The sequence below is a fragment of the Zootermopsis nevadensis genome, unplaced genomic scaffold (genome assembly GCF_977971745.1).
Source record: "Zootermopsis nevadensis isolate Lab colony 2312 unplaced genomic scaffold, Znev_1.0 Znev_ptg000015l, whole genome shotgun sequence".
Taxonomy (NCBI): Eukaryota; Metazoa; Arthropoda; class Insecta; order Blattodea; family Termopsidae; genus Zootermopsis; species Zootermopsis nevadensis.
The window spans coordinates 1,986,612-2,011,164 of record NW_028259147.1 but is presented as its reverse complement, the minus strand read 5'-3'; the positions used below and the strand labels follow the sequence as shown (position 1 = coordinate 2,011,164).

The 24,553-nt window shown below is 37.7% G+C and overlaps 3 protein-coding genes across 7 annotated transcripts in view; 1 reads left to right on the top strand and 2 right to left on the bottom strand.

The window, feature by feature from the left end:
• LOC110833551 (neurotrimin) overlaps window positions 1–14,450 on the bottom strand; it is a 524,202-nt gene extending 509,752 nt beyond the window's left edge. The window contains exon 1 of the mRNA XM_022071767.2: window positions 14,281–14,450. The gene's annotated coding sequence lies outside the window, so the exon portion shown is untranslated. The remainder of the gene's footprint in view (window positions 1–14,280) is intronic.
• A 1,120-nt stretch (window positions 14,451–15,570) lies between these two features.
• On the bottom strand, window positions 15,571–20,587 carry LOC110833550 (uncharacterized). 2 transcript variants are annotated; one of them, XM_022071763.2, is made up of 8 exons: window positions 20,262–20,582; window positions 19,981–20,122; window positions 19,093–19,239; window positions 18,788–18,992; window positions 17,873–18,555; window positions 17,639–17,710; window positions 16,348–16,442; window positions 15,571–16,253 (listed from the first exon to the last, which is right to left on the bottom strand). In XM_022071763.2, exons 1-8 carry the CDS (start codon window positions 20,304–20,306, stop codon window positions 16,167–16,169), a joined length of 1,476 nt encoding a protein of 491 aa, XP_021927455.1. In that variant the 5' UTR covers window positions 20,307–20,582; the 3' UTR covers window positions 15,571–16,166. The 2 variants fall into 2 exon arrangements, with proteins under 2 accessions (XP_021927455.1, XP_021927454.1); XM_022071762.2 differs by having other exon boundaries at window positions 17,639–18,555; window positions 20,262–20,587.
• A 477-nt stretch (window positions 20,588–21,064) lies between these two features.
• On the top strand, window positions 21,065–24,525 carry LOC110833585 (cold shock domain-containing protein CG9705). Of its 4 annotated transcripts, none has more exons than XM_087349041.1 (4): window positions 21,065–21,153; window positions 21,701–21,864; window positions 22,924–23,046; window positions 23,674–24,525. In XM_087349041.1, exons 2-4 carry the CDS (start codon window positions 21,722–21,724, stop codon window positions 23,852–23,854), a joined length of 447 nt encoding a protein of 148 aa, XP_087205167.1. In that variant the 5' UTR covers window positions 21,065–21,153; window positions 21,701–21,721; the 3' UTR covers window positions 23,855–24,525. The 4 variants fall into 4 exon arrangements, with proteins under 4 accessions (XP_087205167.1, XP_087205166.1, XP_021927538.1 ...); XM_087349040.1 differs by having other exon boundaries at window positions 21,068–21,153; window positions 21,687–21,864; XM_022071846.2 differs by lacking the exon at window positions 21,065–21,153 and adding an exon at window positions 21,231–21,514 and having other exon boundaries at window positions 21,687–21,864.
• The last annotated feature ends 28 nt before the right edge of the window (window positions 24,526–24,553 follow it).

Sequence of the window (24,553 nt, the reverse complement as noted above, 5' to 3'; positions counted from 1 at the left end):
ACTCAAAGGTTCTATACACGGATTGAAACGGATTAATCTGGCTCAGGACTGTGAAAAAAGAAGTGTGATCAGTCACTTAGGCCGTGTCATAACTCAGGAGGAGGCCTGAGTTCGCGCCCAGTCCAAGTGAAATTTGTCGTGGACAAAATGGCACTAGGATAGACTTTTCTCCAAATCAGTATCATTCCACTGATGCTCCATATTTACTATCTGGGGGTTGGACAAAGGGTATGTTAGCAGTTCAGTTCCACAGAAACATTGTCTCATGCCATCACAACAATAACAACAATACAGAGATTATTATAAACCTATTTTTAGTTGTTGTGTGCCTACGTTACTGCCTTTATCTAATGTTCTTTCTTCCTTCCATCCGGAGTAGAAGGAAAAAATAGCAAATCCAGAACATTTTGTAAAACGTTTTATTTCTTTACAATGTACAGACAGCATACGTTAATATTCACGCTGAGAAAGTTACGGCGCATATTGGGCAGACTAACAAGTATCAAATTTGCAACAAAAGAAATATACAATGAAAGAAAGGTCAAGAGGTTATTTCAGAAGAAACCCCGTTGCCTTTTACGTCAGGGCACTGATGTACATCTGCGTTCACGCTGCCAATGCGAGCTACTGGCTCTGTGCAGTACAAACTCCCTTTTGTGATAGAACGAAAATTCAATTTCAACTTCAATTCACGTTTCAACTTCGATCCACATCCGTTTTTGCACTTTTCCTTTCTTCGACATTTCTCTCCCTCTCTCACTTTCGTTCTGAGGTTACAGAGCTTGGCCCCACTTTTCTCAATGCTGCCAACTGATCTAAAACCCTGTAAATTATGTGTACTATGAGTGGTGAATCCACGTCCGCCACTGCTTTGGCGGGGAGGGGGGTCTACCCTGCCCCCCTGCTAATCCATACTTGTTACAGTCGGGCCACCACTTTTCAGTTACTTTGTCGTCAAAATTAACACAATTGAGAGACTTGAACAGAAGGCGGTGTATTAACATTGCCAAAAATATATATTTTTTTATATATTTTAAATCTTGTCCGTCTAATCACAATAAATTCTTATTAAATATTAAAATATTACAATAATTAACATTTAAAATATTTAAAATATATCAAATGATGTTCTTTATCGAAATATTCGATTTACATTAGACCATCATTTTTCACGACATGTTTCAGTTCCTAAAAGAACTATCTTCAGGTGAATATAATTATATAAAAATTCAAATCAATAATAACTTAAATACAATTTTCTATATATTATTTGACCATCTCATTGCCAAAAATGTTGTTCAGGTTGGAAAAATAAACTACTACGAAACAGTGGATGCAGTAATTTTACATTGCACAGTATTTACACAATCAACTTCAATAGATTATAGACGTTGGCTCATCGTTCGAGGCAGACGAAAGTAATTTAAGGTACCGGTGTTCAAGAACAGGGTGTTGACGAGGTCTAAGAGGGATGAAGTCACGGGAGGGTGGAAGAAAAGTGCATTTTCAAAAGTTTCATAATTTTCGCTCCTCACCAAAAAAAAATATATCGGAGTTATAAAATCGAGGACGATGCGATGGACGAGGCATATAGCACGGATGGGATTTTTGTAGAAAAAACTGAGGTACGAGACAACTTTGAAACGTGGGCGTGGATGGTATGACAATATTAAGATATAAGAAGACGTATACTCTTTGGAGTACAATAATATTCTAAAGGTGTTCTTCAAGCCATATCACTTTACTCACTGTTGCATTAATGCGATCCGAAATTCATGTTCCACCAATGGAATGTCTGTCATCCGTCGTTTAACTTTATTTCTTTTAAATTTCCTTCTCTTTGTTGAAAGCCACACACAATCAGATTACATGTTTCAGAAACATAATAGGTCACGAAGTAAAACCACACCATGGAACGGAGATTAAAACTGTTATCTCAGAAACCAAGAAGGACAGAGCCTTCGTGTCTTAATGGCTTCGAATCGTTCGTGTTAATGAATGAAATGTACATTTCGAAGTACGCGATAAGAAATTCAAATACGTGGCCTCTATAGTAACACCAACGTTAAATTTTAAAGGAAATTAGGTTACAAGGCCATCCTCTTATTTTGTTAGTCGTACAGGCAGGTAAACATGGCATCATAAACTTGACAGTTGCTCATCTCGTCGAAGTAAAAAATTACTCAAAGTTTGGTACCGTATTCACAAAGAAACCGCCAGTGGTATTAACGCATTTCAAGTCCCTTTCATTTTGAGTTGTCAGGTTCTCAAGGCGTCGATTATGAATATGGCTATCTTGTCACGTGGTTTAATATAAATTGGCAAGACTTTACACAGGTTCTTACTGTCTCCAACATTCATCGCCCTGAAGACAGAGGCAGTAAACGCATCCGAAACGTCGACTAATTTCTACGAGACTACACGGTGGAACATTCCAGAAGGAAGCGATATTCACACCTAGGTTTCCCGTGTGCTTTAAATCTTTAAGATTTCCCGACTATAGGCGTGCCTCATTCGCGCCAAGCAAGTCCGGTCCAGCGCATCCTCCTTGATTCAACCATACCGATATTAGGCAAAGAGTACAATTTATGAAGCTGTATTTCATGTAACTTTATCTTTCTTCTGTTCTCCCGCCCCCCTTCTTAGATCAATATATTCCTCTCAGCACTTTGTTCTCAGAAACGCTCAGTATATGTAGGCCTCGTATATTCTGAGACCAAATTTCACACCCATACAAACAGCCCCTGGGACCAGAGGTGCTGAAATGACTTCGTCTCCAACATTACGGTGTGGCAACCCACATTGACCGACCGCTTCGTATTTTAATACTGCTAGTGGGGGAATGAAGGTGAAACTGTTAGCAAAGCCCCATCCAGGAACTTGTCGCCGTCATACATTACGCAGAGCAGCGGAGTCCACGGTTAAACGTTGCCTTCATTACTATGAGGTTTTTGCGTGGCTTAATTATGCTTCGATTAGGAAATGTTCTTCACGCGTTAGCATAAGCAAATGACGTCTTATGGGACCGTCCATATTTGTCTGTCTGTCGCAGACTGTAAAAATGAACTTAGACTATGTTACAATGACCTTGGATCACATTGTTTCAATGAGTTTGCGACGGCCTGGACAACTTTTTTATAATGACCTTTTTTTAGTGTTCTGTCTGACGACAGGTCCATATGAACAGAATCCTTCCATCCTTTTCTCGGACTGGGACCTGTTCATATACGTTCTTGGCAGATGATCCAGAAGTGGTTTGCCATTGCCTTCTTCTGTGTGTGAATGGAGTAATTGTTGGAATGCCACGGAGAAACCGGGGAAGCAGCCCCGGAGGAAAACTCCGTGTTGCCTAGACCACGGCCTTGCCCAACACAAGTTCACCGCCGGGAATCGAACCCGAGACCCCAGGATTACAAGGCCAGCGTCCTAACCGCTAGACCACCGTGGCTCTATAATGACCTTAGACCACAATATTTCAACAATAACCTTAGATACAATCGTTGTGTTTTGCACTCCTCTGTCATGTGGTCTGGTGACGAGATATGAACACACAGTCTACTGGGTACTGAAGCTACTTTACGTTTACTCGTAGGCCAATCTCCTAATAGCATCTAACAAAACTTCTGTGTGTTTTTTTATTTGTCCTCTCCTAGCAAATTTAACATCGACAGCTCAGATCAGAAGCTGATGTGCTCAATTCCAACTCCACTTTGTTTTGTATTTTAACCTTCGTAATGACGTATTGTAATTAAGAGTTTAAAATAAATAATGACAAAGCATCTCCTTGTTTCCGATCATCCTGAATATGAAATGCCTCAGACTTCTCTATGGGGGAAAAATAGCCTGTAGTTACAAGTTTACATCAGTCTGAGAGTACAGAACCATGGTCTACGGACACTTCATGAGTTCGTTCCTGCGAGAAACACGGAATCTGGTTATCTCTGAAAATAGGCTAGTGTAATCTATTAGAATTATAATGTGTATGGTAGGACACACGCATATTATGGCATGTGTGGGAAATTAGAAGCTTAGTACAGATGTTGGAAGATTTAATCCAGCTCTTCTGCAGAGAGAATCCATACGAAGGTATGAATAATACTAGCATGTAGTCTGGAAATTAATTATAGCCAGACTGTAATATGATCTCTTTTTTTTTTTAGTGAAAACAGAGAAAGTGAAATATGGCATTCTGCTGTGTAAGAATACTTTTCAAAAGCTTAACTGTGCGATCTAGGACGCGTTTTGATTAATAAGATGCAAAATAAATCACTCTAGGATCAAACCCAGCGTTTCCACATATAATCAACCAGAAAACATTAAACTTGTAGGTTATTACCGACGTTTCGGAGGAACTTCGCCCTGAATATGGAAGCAATTCGTCACTCCGAAACGTTAGTAACCAGCTACAAGATCACACGACGTCACAGAACGAGGGACATATTCGCGGTGCGACCTTCAGATGTATCTGTGTAAAGACGGTAATAATAACCACAGAAGTTTTAGCCCACAACACACTTCAGATTTCCCGTTATTATTGATGGGAAATTCACTGGTCTTCGAATATTCTTCTTTCTCCCTCTGTTTCCATCTTCCTCCATTCTACTTCTTCTCTGCTTTGTGGTGTAATTTCGAGGCATCAAATTTAAAAATTAAAAACTGCTAATGCAATCCGAGTCCTGAACATCCTTACAGCTCGGATTCAGAAACCTAAATTCTCGTTTTTTCGGGGTCTGAGGACGACGACAGCCTCTGTCTGACGCTCATGCTTCACCACAGGCGTCGGGTAATGGACCAATCTTCTCTGCTGTAGTGGGGGATTTATAGTTCGGAATGGACATAGAACCAGCAACTGCATCCAGCTTAGAGCTTCCTTAACAGGTGCTTCTGACGTCAGACTCTCATGCACTTTATCAAAACTCCACATTTTATTTCCTCCATTCACTTCCATTCTTCCTCAGCCACCATCTACCATCATCACATTCAATGTCCCACAACCAATAAATTACAGGTCATTATTTAAAAACCATTCGAACATGTGCAAAAATTGTCTCCTCGATGTATCAGCCTTGTCAAATGGTGAAAACTCCCCGACGTTTCGGGGATCATCTCTATCCCCTTCTTCAGGGCGTCTGATCTGGCTTTGGTAACCGGCCTTCTCACATACATAAACACACAGTAATTCTGTTTTTGTCAATCTCCTAAAAATTCTAGTACTGAAAATTATCGGAATTATAAGTTGTATGACCAAGGAAATCCGATTTGGTCAGAGGGCCCTTGTGAATGTCCGCATCGTACAAAGGCTCTAGAGGGGAGCAGAGGAGTCAATGTAGAGGCTGAACGCACAATACTGTAAACCTGTATATAGCTAACATCACCAGTCAACAAAGCAGAATTTCGTATTTTCGCCACTGGCACTCATTTGTCAGACGGGGTATAGTTACATTAAACCGCGTAAACACTGAATCTAAACACCCTGTGCATTCAATAGGAACTAACAAAATATTGAATCGCTTTGTACAGTTAAACTTAGAACTGACTACGCAAGACAAAATCTATGTATTAACCAGAAGTTTAACAAACGAGATAAAGTTCTGCTTAAGTTATTTAGCAAGAACCAAATGTTTCAGAAATAGCAACTATAACATTAATCGAACTACGTGATCAAACCACACGCTAAGACATGAAATATACTTAAGTTTGATAATATAATATTATTCACAAGAATAAATTGAATAATCATGTAATCAGAACGAAGAAAAACGTCTACTGGGAGGAGTTTGGGTACAGCATGTACTTAATTTGTGAATATGAGGCGAATTGCATCTTTAAAATTAAAACTTATAACCTGTCCGACCTTAAGAACATATTTCTGCTTTCATGGCAACAATGTTAAAACGCATATCAGGATTATGTGGGCTGCAAAGACACAGTGAAAATTACGAGACTGCGTGTTGAAACAAGTGTCTGATATTATTGTCAATCTTAAATCGTAGTTTCTGCGTGACGGACAGACGTACATAATTACGCGTAAGATTTATTCCAGACATACAAACTGAATCTCTAGATTTGACTATAGCTTTAACGTTTTCGCTAATAATCAGAACAATTACCTTCGAAATGTTTATGTCTATATAAAATAAAATATTTTCAAAACAATTTGTTATTATTTGCGGGTAAACACGTACACATTACAAAATCATCATTAGCCACTCCCTAGCAACAAACATTTCGTATCATCGCGATAAAACACAAAAACTAAAACTGTCTGGAGCGAACGTACTACAATGGCACAGTATACAGCTAGAAAAACAAATACAGGCCGATTGTTGTTAGTTCAGCGAATAGGGCAATTATAAACCAAAAACGAAACACGTCATTATTAAAATAAATTTTAAAACGTCTGTCCAAGAACCGCAATTTAGTTACCGCATAACCAACAATGAACAGAAAAACAAAATTAAATGAAAACATTATTTTCAATTGAAGCTGGAAAGTCTTTAATGAAGAGTCACTTCATCCCATCGAAAGACAAGACGTGGTAAGACTGAAACGGACCAGATGAGACAAACAATAAGGACGTGATTGCTATGAACAGACTATATTACAAACAGCCTTAAGCAACTTGCATTCAAAATACCTTGCGAGCCTGAGCTACGTCACAGTAAGAAGGGAACAGAAGCTGGAAAGAGCAGTTTGGTGGTGGGGGGGGGGGGGGAGAGGCAAGACACCTCATTATCTATCCCTTCCCCGTACCACGGCCTGGCTGACCACCAACGTTCGTATTTCTGAAGATCAACAAAGCTCGGAGATATCTTGCGACAAATACAATACTTTTTTCATATTTAACTCACTTTTTTGAGTTAGTTTTCAGTAGTCCATCCGCCTGTCATATCCAACGCCCTCTGTAATCTCCACCAACATTCTTTCGACGTCGTAATCTGATTAGCCCCCGCAGCGTGTGTCTTGCTCGACACGTGTGGGAATTTCAGTCCAAAATTTCCACTTCGCATCTACGCACTGCTGCGTCCCTAACGACTGACAACCCACGTTTCCTCACATAACATAGAATCAAAGCTACTAAAATATACACATTCACGTCAGATAATGAAAATTCAGACGTCAAGCAGAATACAACGCCAATTAATGTGACTTACCGTTACAAATAAGCGTCCTTTTCTTTCCATTCTCGGAAGAAGGATATTTCGTAAAGTCTTTCAGCAATCGAGTATAATATTACATGGCTTACTTAGAATTCAGGGTAAATTACAGACACTGTAAGGAAAATATTAAGTCACAGTCGTATTTTAATGGTTACTTTAACAACTAATAGGCCAGTATTAGTACTAAAGGCAAATAATATGTTTTTTATGACAAAAGTAAGAGGTTAAGAAATGAAAATATAACACCCCGCATACAGCGGAATGAGAACCACATAGCCTGTTCATTAAAGAGCAAATTAAATCCAACAAATCAACAGTTTCAATTAAAGTTTTCCACATTTCTAACCAAAATATGAAGCAATGAGAATTCCTACCTCCCTTAACTATAATGACACACAAAGTCGGTTGGGTCGTTCACACGTGAGCGCTGAAAATGATCCAACACTTCAAACCTTTCGCACCCGGAATCAAGAATTACTATACAGGGTGATCATAAGTTAATGTATAACTTAAAATGATTATAACTTTTTATTTAGGTCACATATTGTAAAACGGATTGAACCAGAACAGTGACCCAACATTCAAGTTCTCTTTTTACTGGAGCTCCATGTGACTTAAACCGTCAATGCCGAACACGTCCCATCTGAATGCAATCTCGTCCCACACCCTACGTAGCATATCTTCATGGACACTCATGACCGCAAAACGGATTCCGTCTCGACTGTTCCCTTCCTAAAGACCGTGGCAGCTTTATCCTTGACGTAGCACCAGAAATCACGTCACAGCGTAGCCTTCCGGCATTTTATGTTTGTGTACATCGGTTCCCGTAGGATTAGCATTCTGTGAGCGGTGCAATTTCAGAGCTGAACAGAGGTCGACGCTTCGAATGTGAAACGGACATTTCTGGAATAGTTCTGTTTCAAGGAGAAGACTTTACGAAGGGAATTGTGAAGAACGTCCGAACCACCCCACAACCCCAATTTCTTTTACCTCGTTCCTTTATCGCCTTTGTGTTTCTACTCGATCCCAAGGACAAAAGACTGGCTGAGCTTCAATCAACAAACTTTGTAGTTTAAGAGTAAAATTCTTCTATTCTATTGGACAGTCCAGAACCAAAAAACAATGTCTTGTGATGACAAATGAATATGAAACATATCTCATTGTTTTTATAGGCTATTACGTATTAAAATGAAATTTGATATTTTCACGGTGTTGAAGACGATTATGGAGGTCTTCTAAGTCGTGACGTTGTATCGATCTGTAGGTGGATACCAACGTTTCGGAGAGAAATTCTGCCGCCATCTTCAAGGCTGAAGTGAGGAGTGCTTTAGTCCTAAAAAAAACATAGCATGCCCCAGAGGCTGTCTAACAAGAAAAATCTTGCCCTGTCAGAAATATAACCCCAATCATCCAGTTTACATTATAATAAGCCTATAGAAACCTAACATATTGCAAAGTGAACTATAAGGTATTCGTCAAAACTTGAACTTACTTTTAGAATATAAAAAATAAATCAAACGCCGCTCAATCTCTACGGTCTATTCAGCTTTCTGTTAATTAATAAACTTTTGTGTTTGTGCACAGGAAAGTTCCTACAAACCTAGAGCATAAACGCACACACATATTCAATACGTATTTTTTTTGTTACAAACATGAAGGCAATGCGAAACTTTGTACTTACATTAGACAAAGCTGATGTCATGAGAATTTGTACTGGAAATCACGCAAACAACTGATATCACTAAATTATATGATTATTACTTATATTAATAGCTGTCTCATCTTTCGTAAAACAGTCATTGTTTGTTCTTCGTAGAAATTGTTATGTTTAAGGGCATTTCTTTACCATTTGTTTCCTTTTCATCTCATCCATATGTAGACCCAAATACGTTCATATGTAGCACGCCAACCTGATCCAAAAAATGTGTCCTCTGTATCGCTATACACCACAGCTACAAAAATCTTGCTATCTTCCACATTTTAAATGTGCTACCGTATGTGTTACACTGATCTTTCGAGGCCAAAGCTCGTCTAAATCGTATTTAAGAACTCAGTCCGTACCGCGAAGAAAACACAACACTTCACCATTACGAAGATCAACTGGTTAACGCTGTTTAAGAAAATAATAGCTGTTTAAACCGAGAATCATATAAAAACCCATAAACACAAAACGCAGTTATAGTTGAACCAGGTGGTACATATAATTACCACTGAGCGTTTAAAAGTTAACACTCTTGCGTTACTGTAGGATAATTCTATAGAGACTGAGAAAAAAAATCACCTTTACGTTTCGACTCAAAATGTGAACTTGGGGGAGGGGGGAGGGGGGGTTGTTGTACGTGAACTTTACAACCCCCAGTGGAGGGCATGAACCCTCTGCACGCCCTTAAAATGTGTATCAGCCCACTGCAGTGTCACAGACGCACTCGAGAATACAAAGTACTCAGCTTACGAAATAAATTTCAAACGAAATACTTAATAATAAATAAGCTTCGTTATGACTGCACGTGAGGTCTAGCTCTCTCTTGGTTCCTGGAAATCTCCCCTCTTGGCTCCAAATGTTAATTTCGATGTTTTAAAAAGATTTTTCTCACTAAAATAACACCTACTTAATAACTAACTCCGTGTAATCAGAGTCCTTCTTGACAAGCTTACGGTCGCTAAACTAATCAAGAAATTCCCCGTCTTTTATGTAATCCGAAGTTTCATTACCGTCCACAAGAGCCCGCCACCGGTCCCTATCCTAAATACAAATCACAACCTCCCACCCTACTTTCTTAAGATTCGTATTAAGATTGTACTTTCATCTACGCCAAAGTCTTTTGAACAGTTCTACCACTTCAAGCTTGTCAACAAAAATTTTGTACGCATTTCTTATGTCCATAATACGTTCTAAACACCCCGCCCATTTAATCGTTCTTGGTTTTATCATTATAATAATATTTGGGGAATAGTACGAATCACGAAGTTCCACATTATGTAATTTTCTCAATTCTCATGCTCTTACTTCATCTCCGCTAAGTCTTAATATTCTCCTAAGTACTCCGTTCTCAAATCCCATCAATTACATTTGACAGATACGAACTAAAACCAAGATCGTCAGAAAACGTGTTAAGTGTAGGTACAATTCCAATACGAAATTTAAATTAAATCCTTTCTGCACATTTGAAGACGTAATAAGCGGGCGTACAGACATGCCTCCGATTATGCGTTCACTTGGTGCATTTAGAACAAATAACACACAAAACTCTACATCCAAATCATCGCTTTGAGACAGGCTAATTATAACCTGTGCAACGTTCCGAACCAGGAACACCTCTAAAATACCTAAAAGGCCTTAACGTGAGAAGTGCACTTCAGACAATGACAAATGTCGTAGTTTCCAGAAACAGAAATTAGACTGTAATGTCAGCTCAACATTAAACAGCGTGTCCTGTGCAAACATCAAGAATGAGTAAAACATTATTTAGTAACAAACTTGTGTTAGGGCGAGTGTGTGAAAACTAAGTGAACAGTGACGTATACAATTCAGTTATGATCGATGTTCAAGCGTTGGGGTAGACACAGGACGAGACACTAACTAAGCTTAGCTTCAAATTAAATTCCAGTGCATGAATGTAATAAAGGTGAACCAGTGTGACCCAGAGCCCATAAGCTTCAGAGCTGAAGACGTGTGTCCAAAACGTTAGTATGTTATGTACATCATCGTCATCATTAAGACCATGAGTGCCTCAGATTCCACAGGTGCATTATTTGAATTAATTAGGATATCTCTTAATAGCTCCATAGGTCTAGGCAACACGGAGTTTTCCTCCGTGGCATCCCAACAATTACTCCATTCACACACGGAAGAAGGCAATGGCAAACCACTTCTGGATCATCTGCCAAGAACGTATATGAACAGGTCCCAGTCCGAGAAAAGAATGGAAGGATCCTGTTCATACGGACCTGTCGGCAGACAGAACACTAAATAATAATAATAGGCATACAGACCTGTGATAATTAAGCTACAGAGAAAGAGTTAAATTTCAAATGCGTGGAAAAATTAGAACAGTGTTAAGTAAAAAGTTAAGGAAAGAAATAACCAGTTTTATAAAATTATAGCCAACACTAGATTAAATGGGTCTATAGTTCTGAAGTCATGGACAAAAACTGCAGAAATTACATTTGGCAGATTTTTTTTATATGAATCAGGAACACAAACGTAAGAAAAAAAAATAAAAGTCTTAAACTTTAAATAGTAAAATGTGTAGCAACTCACAGGACCAACAGAATCTCGTGGGATAATCATGCCAATATATAAGGTAGACTCCACATCGCAATTAATTTTCTGCATATTTTAGCCATAACACACTTGTCTCAATAAACACGAGACAGTCAAGTCATATTGCGTAGTTTCCCTGTAGACAATCAGAAGTCATCTACCCTTCAAGTCATAAAGCCTTCTTATGTCAGTTTCTATGGCAACGAACGATTTCATTAATTTAAAAAAGTCACAAATGTCTAAATTTTTACGGCTTGAGAAGTTCCTTTCACCTATCAAACACCGAATAAATCCACCAGATCCGACACCAAAAGAAAAAAAATATACATATATATTCGCTGTTGTTATCCTTAAACTCTTGCAGAGACCTGCAATGCCGAACGAGCCCGCCACATTATATTAAACACCCCCCCTATTGCGGTATCACGACCACTTGCCGCTTACGATGCGTGGCCATGCTACATTTTTAGCTCCGCGTTTACCTAAAACTGTGGTAGCGTGTCTTATCTCCACGTGGACATAGCTTAAAAGTTTACACGCCAGGCTATGGGTCTCGCTTTAAGTAATTTAAGACACGTTTCACTTGTGTGCCTTTTTTAAAAAAAAAATTATTTTTTAACATAAAGATAGTGTACTCGGGATTTTAACTGCACGCAGATAACCGTAAACTACGTACGTTGCTCTAATAAGATCCATCAGCTGTAATTGTGTGTACAGAGGCAGCAAATATTTGCGCTAACCATACGCATTTCGTAATGAAACCATACGCGGTACAGTTCACATATTTCAAAAGTTGGTAAGACTCCTTTACAACCAACCCTGTCATAAGCAAAGACGAGTTCTATGTGGGTGTAAAACTTGGTCTCTTAATGGCAGTGACTGCAAGCAGAACGCTGATATTTTCATCCAAAAAGAAAGAAAGAAAAATAATAATATAGAAAATTATTTATGACGAACGTCACACTTCAGAACGTTTGCCTTATAGAATATTGTTAGAATAAAAGTCACGAAGAATGACAGATGTCGGACATATAACACGCGACGGAGGAGAAAAAAAATGTACACAAAATTTAAGTCGGCAAAACCTCAAGGAAAAGACACTTGAGAGATCCACATGCAGAAGTAAAGTTGAAATTAAAATGGATCATAGAGACATTTACTATATAAAATAGTCTATGTTGGGTATTCAAGAAATGTCCTACTTAATACGTTACGTAGTTAAATTTTGTTAAAATGTACATTATATTTTGAAGTGATGCAGGTTATAAACACACAAAGGATTACAACGGCAGACCTGATCTGTTTGAAGCACTAACTCAAACAATACTTAATGGTGGGATTAGATACGATTTAATAACGTTATTCGGTCTTAAGCAAAATGGATATCCATCCATACACTCCTCACTAAGGTGATAGAAATCACTGTGTATAATTACGAGAATAAATTTTTGAAATTATTCTGCATGGTATTTTAAGCCTTGACATAAAACTGTTATCCACGCAAAGTGATGAGAAACTTGAAGCTCATGACCAGCTATAGCCCACAAAATCATCAGTTTCTGTCCCAGCCCAATAAATAATAGCGTAGTATTGATCCGATGTCTATATTGATGCGGTCCTGACATCTAGCGACGATTCAAACAAACCTCACGTTTCAGCTCACAGGACACACAAAGTCTGAACATCTACGGAAAAATTTTAACAACAAAGTTTTTTTCCCCGACTTACAAAGGACATTTAAACAAAATCACTAAGTTGCTGCATATCAACAGTTTAGTCATAGGAGGATAGGCGTCGAGACATTCATTTTCTTCACTTCATTCAGAATATGTCGGCGTCGCGAAGATAGGCATTTGGACGCTAGGAATCGGGTTCCGATCATCGTCATTTTAAATCTTGTGACGGCAGTGGGACCAATGGCATCACGATGTTGGGCGTCGGGTTGCCTGTGTCGTTGTGTATGGCGACCCTCGGCGTCGGTTTGCCAGAATCGCGTGGGATGGTGCCCAGAGCCTCAAGTTATCTTTAAACGGAATATATAACGTTCCCACTGTGACGACCATGTTGTCGGCGTCGGAACTATAGGCATCGCAACGTCCATCGTCGGTTTATCAACGTCCTATCGCATGTTATTTTATGTCTACAGTTACTGGGGCATAGGATTGCAACTACTTTTACACGTTGTGTATATGCCACGTAATCTTCACAAGCTTCCTTAGTCTGTATACTAGTCCGATGCCGCACCGTTAGATTCAGTCAAACACAAAGAATCCATACCCACTGATTATCTATACAATACGAAGTAACACCCAGAATATACGTGCTGTCCGCTTATGGAAAGTTGTCAACAGTATAGAAATAAACTACTGGGAAGACATCTTGCATTTCGGTTGAAAAGCATGACGGGAAAAGATCACTCCGAAGACCTGAACGTAGATGAGATAATTATGTTAAAATTCATCTTTCGGAAATAATGGGTTGGTCAGTACCTTTTAAGTTGGTATTAAAACTATATAAAATTAGAAATATTAAGATAAATATATTTAAATTACACTTATGTATTTGCTGTGACGTCAAAACACATGCAGGCAAAACTGTGTTCACATTAGAGAGTAACATTACGCGAGAGTATAGGCCTTCAGAAGAGTAAGGAGTATAAATATAATTAAATCTGCTATGTAAAGTTAGTTATTGTCATGTTATGACAAAGGCAGAGCGGACACTGACGAAACATGGGACATGGTTACGGTTATGACGTCATACAAATTCGTTCGTGTAACGTGGCACAATACAACTCACCAGACTAATGCAAAATGATCGGGAGGGTCTGTCATAAAGAACATCATGTTCACTTACCTTTACTCCATAATAATCGATGCTGGATGTCTTACTCACATACTTATGTTCTTCTGCAAAACACTAAATAGCACACATAACCAAAGACTTGAAGTATCCCGCACACGAGCTGACACACGTTCAAACATTCCATCCACCCCGCCATGTTCAATCACATTTTTCGCACTGATTACGTAGACAGTAAGCAACTCTGATACGTCAGTCACTGTCTACGAGGCTACACAGCGCAATATCACAGAAGACAAATTAGCAAATGCAGATTCTGAAACTTCCGTAATTTCATAAATTTTATTGATATGATTTATTTCTATAATATAAAATACCAAATGTTAGGGGTTCGATTTTGATTTACTTATTATTTACTCACTATTATTTAAACCGAAACGCATGAGTTTCAATGAACTCATCTGTGATTGGTCGAAAATAATTCCACTGCCTTGCTCCCGTCCATACGGCAATAAGGAAGAATTTGGCTTGTCATTTTATGTAATACTAAACGGTGAAATTTCCAAAGTCCCACTGGTCCCTTAACATAGTGCTGAGATATTCGAAGTTACGTAAACTTACAAATTACACCATATTACTGCAGCTTTCTTCAACTTGTTTAACCTCACCCAAATAAAACGTAGAATATAAAAATAAGCAAACTGATAAATGACACTACTATCAAACGCATTTCGACCTTAAGAGGTCGACCTTGTCGAAATGCGTTTGGCACCAATCATTTACATGTAACAGTTTGTTTGCTTATTTTTATATTCTAATACATGGCATGTACAGTTTCATTTTTTTAAATAAAACTTAACCTGTCATCTAACATAATTAAAATTAATACCAACACAACCCACACCAACAGAATCTTTGATAAATCTTCTGCATTCTAACCCTACCTAATCTTTCCTTACATTTATCACCAAACAACTTTCCTCATACTAAGTTGATTTCATTGCATATGATAACCTAAGATATTCAAGTTACCTAATCTTACCTCCACATACCATAAAACACCAAGTTAAAAGGGCATGTGAAGTAACATTCAGTTATCTCAGGCCTGCACTTATATAACTGTATCTCAAATGACATAAAGTTCCCTGTGTGGGAGATAATTTGTACAGCTTATCAATTACTCCATTCACAAAACAACATAAGTAAGACATTACAAAGGCCACGCCATACCACAGGCAGTCAGCAGAAAACGATGGACAGACTTGTGAAGCTGAAAAGGCAATTATGAAGTGGAGAAGGAAGGTCAGTTCAATGGCATTTGAGGTGGACAAAGAGATTTTGAGACAGGTTTCTCTCCAAGTTATTTCTGAACAACATAAGATACAGTTCACAATTGATTGCACATCTTGAACAGCTGCCATTATAACAATCAACATATTATATTTTGAGGCTTATGTTCTGCATGGCTGTTCATGAAACCACAGTCTGCTACATGTAGCTAAAAACTTTCATAACCACTGATTGAGCTAGCCTGGTCCACATCTGAGACCAGCTCAACCAGGGGGCCCAACAGACAGGTTTTCTGAAATTGGCCGTCTCCTGGATTACAGAACCGCGTAGTCTGGTAAAAGTTTACTGATGCCTCCGCCATCAGGGTGTAGCACCTTTTACAACAGCAGCAAAGTTCTAAAAGACTACACAGCGCTACAACCCAGAATACAGCAATCTTCATACTTGCCACCGTGAGAACCTGATATCTCACTTATGTCCATGGATGACAACTGCGTATGATGAAAAATGATAAATGCATCATACAACTGAAATTTCTGCTGTAATGATGCTAATTTTACAATATTTGTGTTTGAAGTTCCACTTAAATGAATAAAATAATTATTTTAATGTTTCTTTTCTTTTTAGGTATCATCTTGTTCCAATAATTTTTAATCTCCAAACATTTGTGAGGCACAAACGTTGGCATGTGCATCTATAATTGCCGCGCTGAACTTCTTTAAGCACAATGGACATGTCTGAAAAAGAAACAGAATTATTAAGACACATAAATTAAAAAGGAAGAAAAGGTATAAATGAACACATAAGAAATGATCAATCTTATTAGTTTACCAGTTCCTGTATAACAGAATCCTCTGTTACGGGGTTGTCGGAAAACGAGACACATTCCGAAGAGTGGTTTTCAATGATATCACTTTCAAAGTATACTGGAATGCACAGAAATACACGAGTCATTACGTATTTCAAATATTGTTACAATAATAACATTTCAACAAGCAGCCTCCCCAGGGCTGTGGAGTCGGTACCAAAACCTCCGACCCCGCCTCCTTCAAAAAAGATCAATATGTATTAATAAGGGTAAACTTACTAAAATGGTAAATGGCACCATAAGAGATTTGATCACCACCACGTAAATCATTAGCCTACTTTTTAAACTTATAACATATATTTAAATATACATCTAATGGTTATTGCAGAAATCAGTTTATTTGTAGACAGTTTTTATTCTTAGAGTATCGGAGCCAAAGATACAAAGCATTATTCCCACGCCACGTGCCTCAACGCGTCGCTCAATCTTCCTAAGCGTTAGGCCGCTGGCGACTCACACGGTAGCGAAAGTGTTGTTAAGATTTTATATGGAGGTCGGAGTCTGAGTCGGTTCATTTTTAGCGACTCCGACTCCACCTAAAATTGCTTCCAACTCCACAACTCTGACTCCACAGCCCTGATCCTTCTGCACTGATATGACATGCACTGTGAAGGAGCATGAATGAGAAAAGATGAGTAGAGATTATATACTACTTAAAATATACTTACAAAGTTTTGGTAGACCCCAAGGTTACCCACAGCATAATTCTAAATTCATAAATCCAATGCATTAATTCTTCAGAAAGTGTGTCAATACAATGAAACTGCACTTCACAGAAACTTAATGATTTCATTAGTTTCACAAAGTCATTAAATTTTGGCACATCTCAAGCAACAATTTTCTTAGTCAACTTCTGAAAAGCCTTTCTCTTTCACATTTTCTGAAGTCATTGCAAAAACCAAAAAACTCCGAAACAAGATTACTAATTTGGAGTCACTGGGCTGAAAACCCATTTGCATGTTGGCAGATGTTGACTCGCATAAGCGAAGACATTTTACGAACGAAATTTCCGTTACAAGACTTCTGTGGTGCAACGTAAGGGCAGCATTATACAGAGAGGGTACTATATCAGGATTTGTCTATACTGTAAACATTAAATTTGGGGAAATTTAATTAAAAATTCTCCTAACAGTCCAAGACCAATATACCAGCTAACTTTCCTCCTGATGAGGAAAGATCACGAGACCCACACTCGAAGAACATTATGAAGAAACATCTTGTTCAAAAAAACGGAAACTAAAAATTTTAACTTACCGCCACATACAGGACATTCAACTAAATTTTCTCTTGTACAGCGTTCTACATCAGGATTGACTTCCTGTGGTTCTGAAACATCAAAATTAGCAGTAATATCCATCTCGTAACAGTCTACTGCATGGCAATTTTCACTCGGATCATCAATCTCTGAAAATTTCCTCTTCACCTGTCCCATCGGCTTCTGTTGGCCTAACGTATTCAAAAAACATCTGCAACAACCTACTACCTTACCAGTCCTTTTTCTTTCATGACGCATGGATTCAAGTGTACGACCAGAATCCTCTAAACAAATAAGATTTCTTCTGGCTGCAGGACTCAGATCATCATAACAGCTTGTCCTGGACGTACTAGCATCCGTGGAGTAATCTCTTTGCGTATCCATCGAACCTGTTCCGTCTCCACCGCTGTTCGCACTGCATTCTACCCCCAAAATCAGCTTCTTTCGAGCACCACTGTCGCGTTGTGGTAAATTTACAGCGACAATGAGTTCTTTTGGTTTTACAAACTCCTCTTTGGAACGCGGCTCCGTTTCGATGGTTTGGTCAAGATGTTGCGACTTCGCATCGTTGGATTTTGTATCTTTCAATGATATCACATAATCTTTGACAACGGTGAAAAAAGTATGTCTTTCCTCGAGTGACAACTCTCGACCATGGACCTTTTCCATTTTCTTTTGTACATCAATTAATGCAATGTTGTCCAAATCTTTATCACACAGATTTAGAGACTCCATAAAACTGAGTACAACTGCTTCAAATAAACCTTCACATTCTTCATCCCTCGCTCTAGTCAAAGTTGTCTTCCTGTTTTCCTGGAGTTTATTATGCTGCTGACCCAGCAGACGAAAGAGCTTATCCTTACGAGTAAGAGGTGAACCACTGAATTGTTGACCGGCCAACTTCGAGCTTGGTGGGCTGCAAAAATAAACACGATATAATACCACTTTCTAATTACGATGAAAACCGAGCCAATCGACTTAAACGATCATATCAGCGCAATGAATTTCAAATTTAACATTGCAGTTTTTGTTTAAATTTTTAATTATTTAAAAAAAAATGTTATAAGTATTCGGTGAAGAGATCAATGATGACTGTTGCCAACCCTGATATTAATTTATCCCACCTCAATCTTAAGCGTTCAACTTACCTCAGAGGGCTATTGATTTGACTCCTCATTTTTTCCAATTTGGAAAAAGAATCTGAATTAACTTTCGTACTTTCAGTTTCCTCTTCCTGAAAACTGAACACACGCAGAAAACAAACTCCAAACTGCATTCTCTGATTAAATGGTTGTGTGACAACCACACGTAATAGGTCCCATTTTTCCTTTTTAGTTGCTTCGAGGAAGTCGTCTACATAAGAAAATTAATTTTCAGTTTTAATATATATGCCATAATCCCTGTATAACATCTGATTATATATCAGTTCAGGATTAGAATTATATGGACCCACCTTTGTTAAAAAGTTTAACGCAGTTTTTATTTTGGCCACTCCTACTCTGTTGTACCGTCATCATAGCACAACAAGGTAACAGGTCTTTGAACTCAGAACATCCTGTCCTTGATACCAGAAGAGACACAAATGCAGAACCACTGTTTCCTAAAAAGAACAAGATTATAAACATACTCTTTGGAGTACACTAAATTTCAAAGGTGTTTATTATGCCCCATCATAGGTGATGATGTCAGCAGGACAGCCAAGGGAACAACAAATGCAACAATGAGGTCCAAGGTCATTATTGCTACAATATGAACCAAGGCAATTGTTCAGTGCACTGAAGGGTCATTGCTGCATAAGCGATGAAAGATGCAGCACTACAGAGAGAGACAGACAAGGCTACAAACTGCTCTTCAATGACACTAAAGTGCAAATAAAACCTAGTAACTACTACCGTGAAATTTAAATAACTGTATAAAAGCTGTCTCACTATACACCAAGTAGGCACTTGGGGAGGATGGTCATCTCTTGTCTTTATGGAAAACTTACCCCACTTTTCTTGATCATCACATATTTCTTCCAATACATAGTGTGGTTGAAAGGGTCTAATTCTGACACCCATACTAAAATTACTTTTAGACAATGGATCTAATAGTAACATCTGTCAAAATGTATCCTTTCACAGAATCAGTCCATTATTTATCACATCTCATATGAATGACTGCCTTCACACTGTAGTTTTCTTTAACTCTACAGGAAACATTTATGAAGTTATCCATTGTTAAAAAACTGGATGGGCACCAGAGATGTTCTGGACATGGATAAAACAATTAAGTTCAGCTTCCTGCTACCAGGAATTAGAAGATAAAGTAACTATTTAAAATCATAAAATAATTTTAATACCAATGTGCACACTACTGATAACGCAGCACTTTGCTAGCTGAAATGTTGCTGTCATGGATGAAGCTGATCTTGAAGCAGGAATAAGCCATTTTCCACCATTGGCACGTCCACTGAGAAGATTCTCGACTGGATGTTTCTCATCCTACAAATTTAAAATTACGAACACCACTTATAAATGTGAGACAGAATAAAGTAAATGAAACTGCGAAATGGTGTTCCCAATTATTGAACTGGATACATCAAGGAAAATAACTGACCAACACCACATAACGTTACTCTACCTGCAAAGTATAATCTTTAACTTCTGTTAATTTAATTTCTGGCATATGTGAAGAACTACAGAACCTTAGCTGATGAATATTCAGTTCACACCTTCAGTACACTGTGAAGATAATTACATTATCGCAAATTAGCAAATAAAGTTAATGTCAGTAAATATATCTTCCACATACACAAATGCGCGAAATCCGTTACCGCCCCTTCACCTTGCATCATACCTAAATTTACCCGAAAGATTTCCCTGCTAACAACAGCACTGAAAAACAGAAAATATACAGTTGATACTTTTAAACTGTATGAATTGCCATATTAATTTGCATTATCACAAATTAATGAACAGCATGTGTTGTGTCTGTTCACAAAGTTCATATTTTATGCATTCCCATCATCAATTATAAAGACAATTAATAAACACCAGTGAGAGCCTCTTCACATTGCATCAAAACTAAATTTACCCCACTGATTTAATTGCTTGCGAAAATATTGTAAGGCCGGAAACATTATATATAAAATAAACAGATAATTATTTTAAATTCCAGAAAATAAGCCAAATGTTGTTTTTGGTGTGATACATTTGTTATAATTTTTATACATTGTTATAAAATATTTCGTTGTTTTGCAAAATTATGAATATTCACGAATGAGTAAGAGATCTTGTATTAAATTTAAAAATGCGCTGCTGATGTAGTGTAAACAGCAATTTGAGGTGCATAAAGCATTAAACTGCATAAATAATCAGTGGTTCTAATGTAATCAGTCTAGAATTAATGATACGTTACAAAATTCAGTTCAGACCGAAATGATGTCAGCAACATCTACTGTAGTTATCAATAAGCAGAGTAAAGTGCCTGTCAATTATTAAAAACGTAATTAACACTTGTTTAAAGGTTCCTCGTAAGTATAATATTAAGCCAATCCATAATATCATGTTATGTATTATTTATTAATGTTCTATATATTGGCAGCCGTGACCAATAACTATTAACCTTCGAGCTACAGATTAGTAGGATAGAACTCGAAATATTCTGAGGGCTATCATCGTCTTCAGGTGCCTAGATTTTGTAAAACAGTTCAAACCTAATCATCAAATCTTTAAAAACTTGACCCTTCATTGATTCGTCAGGTGTCTTCACCATAGCGTTAACATACGGTGGGAGGCAGTGGTCATGTTTAGTGCGTTTCGTTGTGGCTGTTATCAAGATTAAGATGAAACAAGTACAGTAAGCGCACAATTCTTCATCATAACAGGCTCTAGGTAAGCTTATGGTGGGAAAAGTCTTTCTGTTTTTAAGTGGAGGTTGATCAGGATTAATCGGCATTTAAACGTACGATTTATAAACATCAATCACTGTGAATGTGTTTCAAGTACTTGACGTAACAAGGTCATATTTCGAAACCTTGTTTTGTATTGGTCTTTTTATTGATAGCTCTTCGGTTGCAGATTCGTTCTTGTGTGACTAACATGTCCGACAGTTTGTCTGGACAACCTAAATATGCTGGGAAACATAATAGTCCATCGCTCCTGTCGCCAGAATCACCTGGTGGCAGCCCCAAATTACAAGTGCCAAGCCCAATTGTTACTAGGCGTACCAGGACTGAATCTACGTGAGTACTTTTTGTATCAGTTCATTGTATATTTATTTTATATCAAACTGTAATTGGGTAACTGTGGCGACCTTTTTACATACTTGTTATATTGTATTTACTTCTTCTAGCAAGGCTTATGAAACCTGGAATGCAGTGGTTAGCACTCCCGCCTCGTATTTGGGGAGTCTTGGGTTAAATTATTGGCTTGTTACCAGTTATCCTACCTGAGGTTTTTCGTGATTTTGCCCAGTCTGTTCAGTCATGTGCCACAATAGTAATTTAAGTTAGGCCTTGACCACTTCCTTTCTATTTCATTATTCACCAGTCATGCTTTCATTTGATGCTGTATTGTTTGAGATACTGAAATCATAATTAAAAATACTACAAATAAATAAGGTTATGCAATGTTAGACTGCCATATTGTATAAATACCGTGGAACAAGTCAAGGTACAAAAATCAGTTCAGTTCAAGGTGCTATGAACTTAAAGAATAAAATTGAGAATGCAATAAACAACAGCGAAGAGGAGGAAACTTGTGTTTATTCACACTGTTAAATTATTTGATGACATGAAAGTAGTTTGTTAGGTTATGTAGCATCAGCTGGTCAAGAATTTGAACGACTTACAGGAGTGGTGGTAATCATCACATACTGTAAGGTACTAATTGCAAGGAATGATAGAACAGCGAATTTCACGCATTAAATTATTTTTTTTTATAGATTTCACAGGATTAATTGGTTCCTGTGCATATGCATACAGAATTGTATGTAACAAGTAATTGTTAAACTCATGCCTCCAGCTCTAAATATTACCTGCTAATTGTCAAGTGGTACCTCATATTTAATTTGCATGAACAATAGGGGTTTCAGTTTGGAAACATTTTCCAATTAATGAATATAGTATGTATTTTATTGTAGTCTTCATAATCATACAATGACATGTACCACATCCTCAGTTTGTACAATGAAAGATCTGTGGAATGTAAATAAATTATAATCCTAATTAACTTCTTGGGCAATTGGAGACACAAGATATTTAAACATACCTGTAGTTTCCTGTAATCTATTGTGTTATTAGATCAGCAAGGGCATTTGAGAATCCAACTGAGTTGGGGAAAGTGAGGATGTTCAGCAGATCAAAGGGTCATGGTTTTATCTCCTCGGATTCCACTGGAGGAGATATATTTGTCCACATCTCTGAGTAAGTTAACAGCCTGTTTGTTTTAAACTATTAAAGTCATGTTCAAATGATGAAACTTACTTAAAAGTACCTGGAAAAAAAACAGCATGTAAAATGAGGTTCAAAATGCAAGAGTAGAAATGTAACTGCCCTGGTGACAGGTTGCTTCTCAGGATTTATTTCTGTATCGGTACACACAACCAGTAGTGCGACTATTAGCTCAGCGGACTTCTAGGTACTTCTGTTGCTTCCACCAACAGATGTGATTAAACTTCCAGAAATTAATTTCTGAATATCTAAGAAACTATTGTGGTCCTTGCAAAATGAATTGTGAAGTTCCACATCATGAAGTGGACTGTTATCAGATATTGCTGAAAAATTTTATGTTTGATAGTTAATTTCAGAATTATTATTTTCTGTAAAGTTTTTTATTTTGTGAAAAATGGCTGGATGTAGGAATTTTGCAGACTTTATAAGTTAGAGTGTCAAAGTACATGCGTTAGTGGTGATCACCAAGTGGATGAGACGGACAAGCAAACAGAGTGAGAAACAGCAAGTGGCTGTAAGTAGCGATGCATCTGACTATTCAGGTACGACCGTACAAGGAAAATGGGGATTGCATGACGTTAAACCTGACCTTTGTTTCAGCATTGAGGGGGAGTATATACCACTGCCTGGCGATGAAGTCAAGTACAGACTATGTCCGATTCCTCCGAAATACGAGAAGAACCAGGCAATCAACGTGCACATCATCAATTTAACACCCGAAGTGCATCTCAGGTGGGACTGTCCAGTAAGCGAAGAAGAGACTGAATCGCATGGCCATTAATCTAGAGAGAGCATCTGTAACTGAAGACTGCATTTCTGTGCCGTAACTTCCAGCTTCATGCTGTGTTGTATTGTTATCGCGAATGATACTTAGTTCCAAGTTGTAAATGTAACCCTTACTTCAATTTTGACATTAAGAAATGTTTACTTTAGAGTAGTATTTGCCTACATTGGTTAATAAACTTTAAATATGATGTATTTTTTTGTAAAAGTTTTGTCAGCACTTTGGAACAGGTGCAAAGTACATGTTGAAGCCTGAGTCATTGCAACAAGAGAATTGTGGAAAACAATATTCTTATTGTAACTAGGTGATTGATGTAAACATAGAATAATGCTGCTTTAGGCTAGGTGTAGACATTTGTCAATGTAACGAATTGCATTTATAAGCATTTGTTAAACATTCAGATGTGTTTCTAAAGTGCAGTGTTTACTACACTACACATTTCTTGAAAGTACTCATAAAACATATATTACGCCAGACACACATCATTCGTTTCCACATTCCCCATGAAATATTTGCAACTATATCTGTCATGACGCGAAGAAAGCTGGATTTTTGGTTAGTAAATATACATCAAATCTTACATATTATGTAGTTGTTTAAAATTGATTAATGCATATTGTATTATGCAGAAATGCTTAAGTAAATAAATAATTTACTCATAAATTTCATCAGACACATTATTTATATGGATTATGT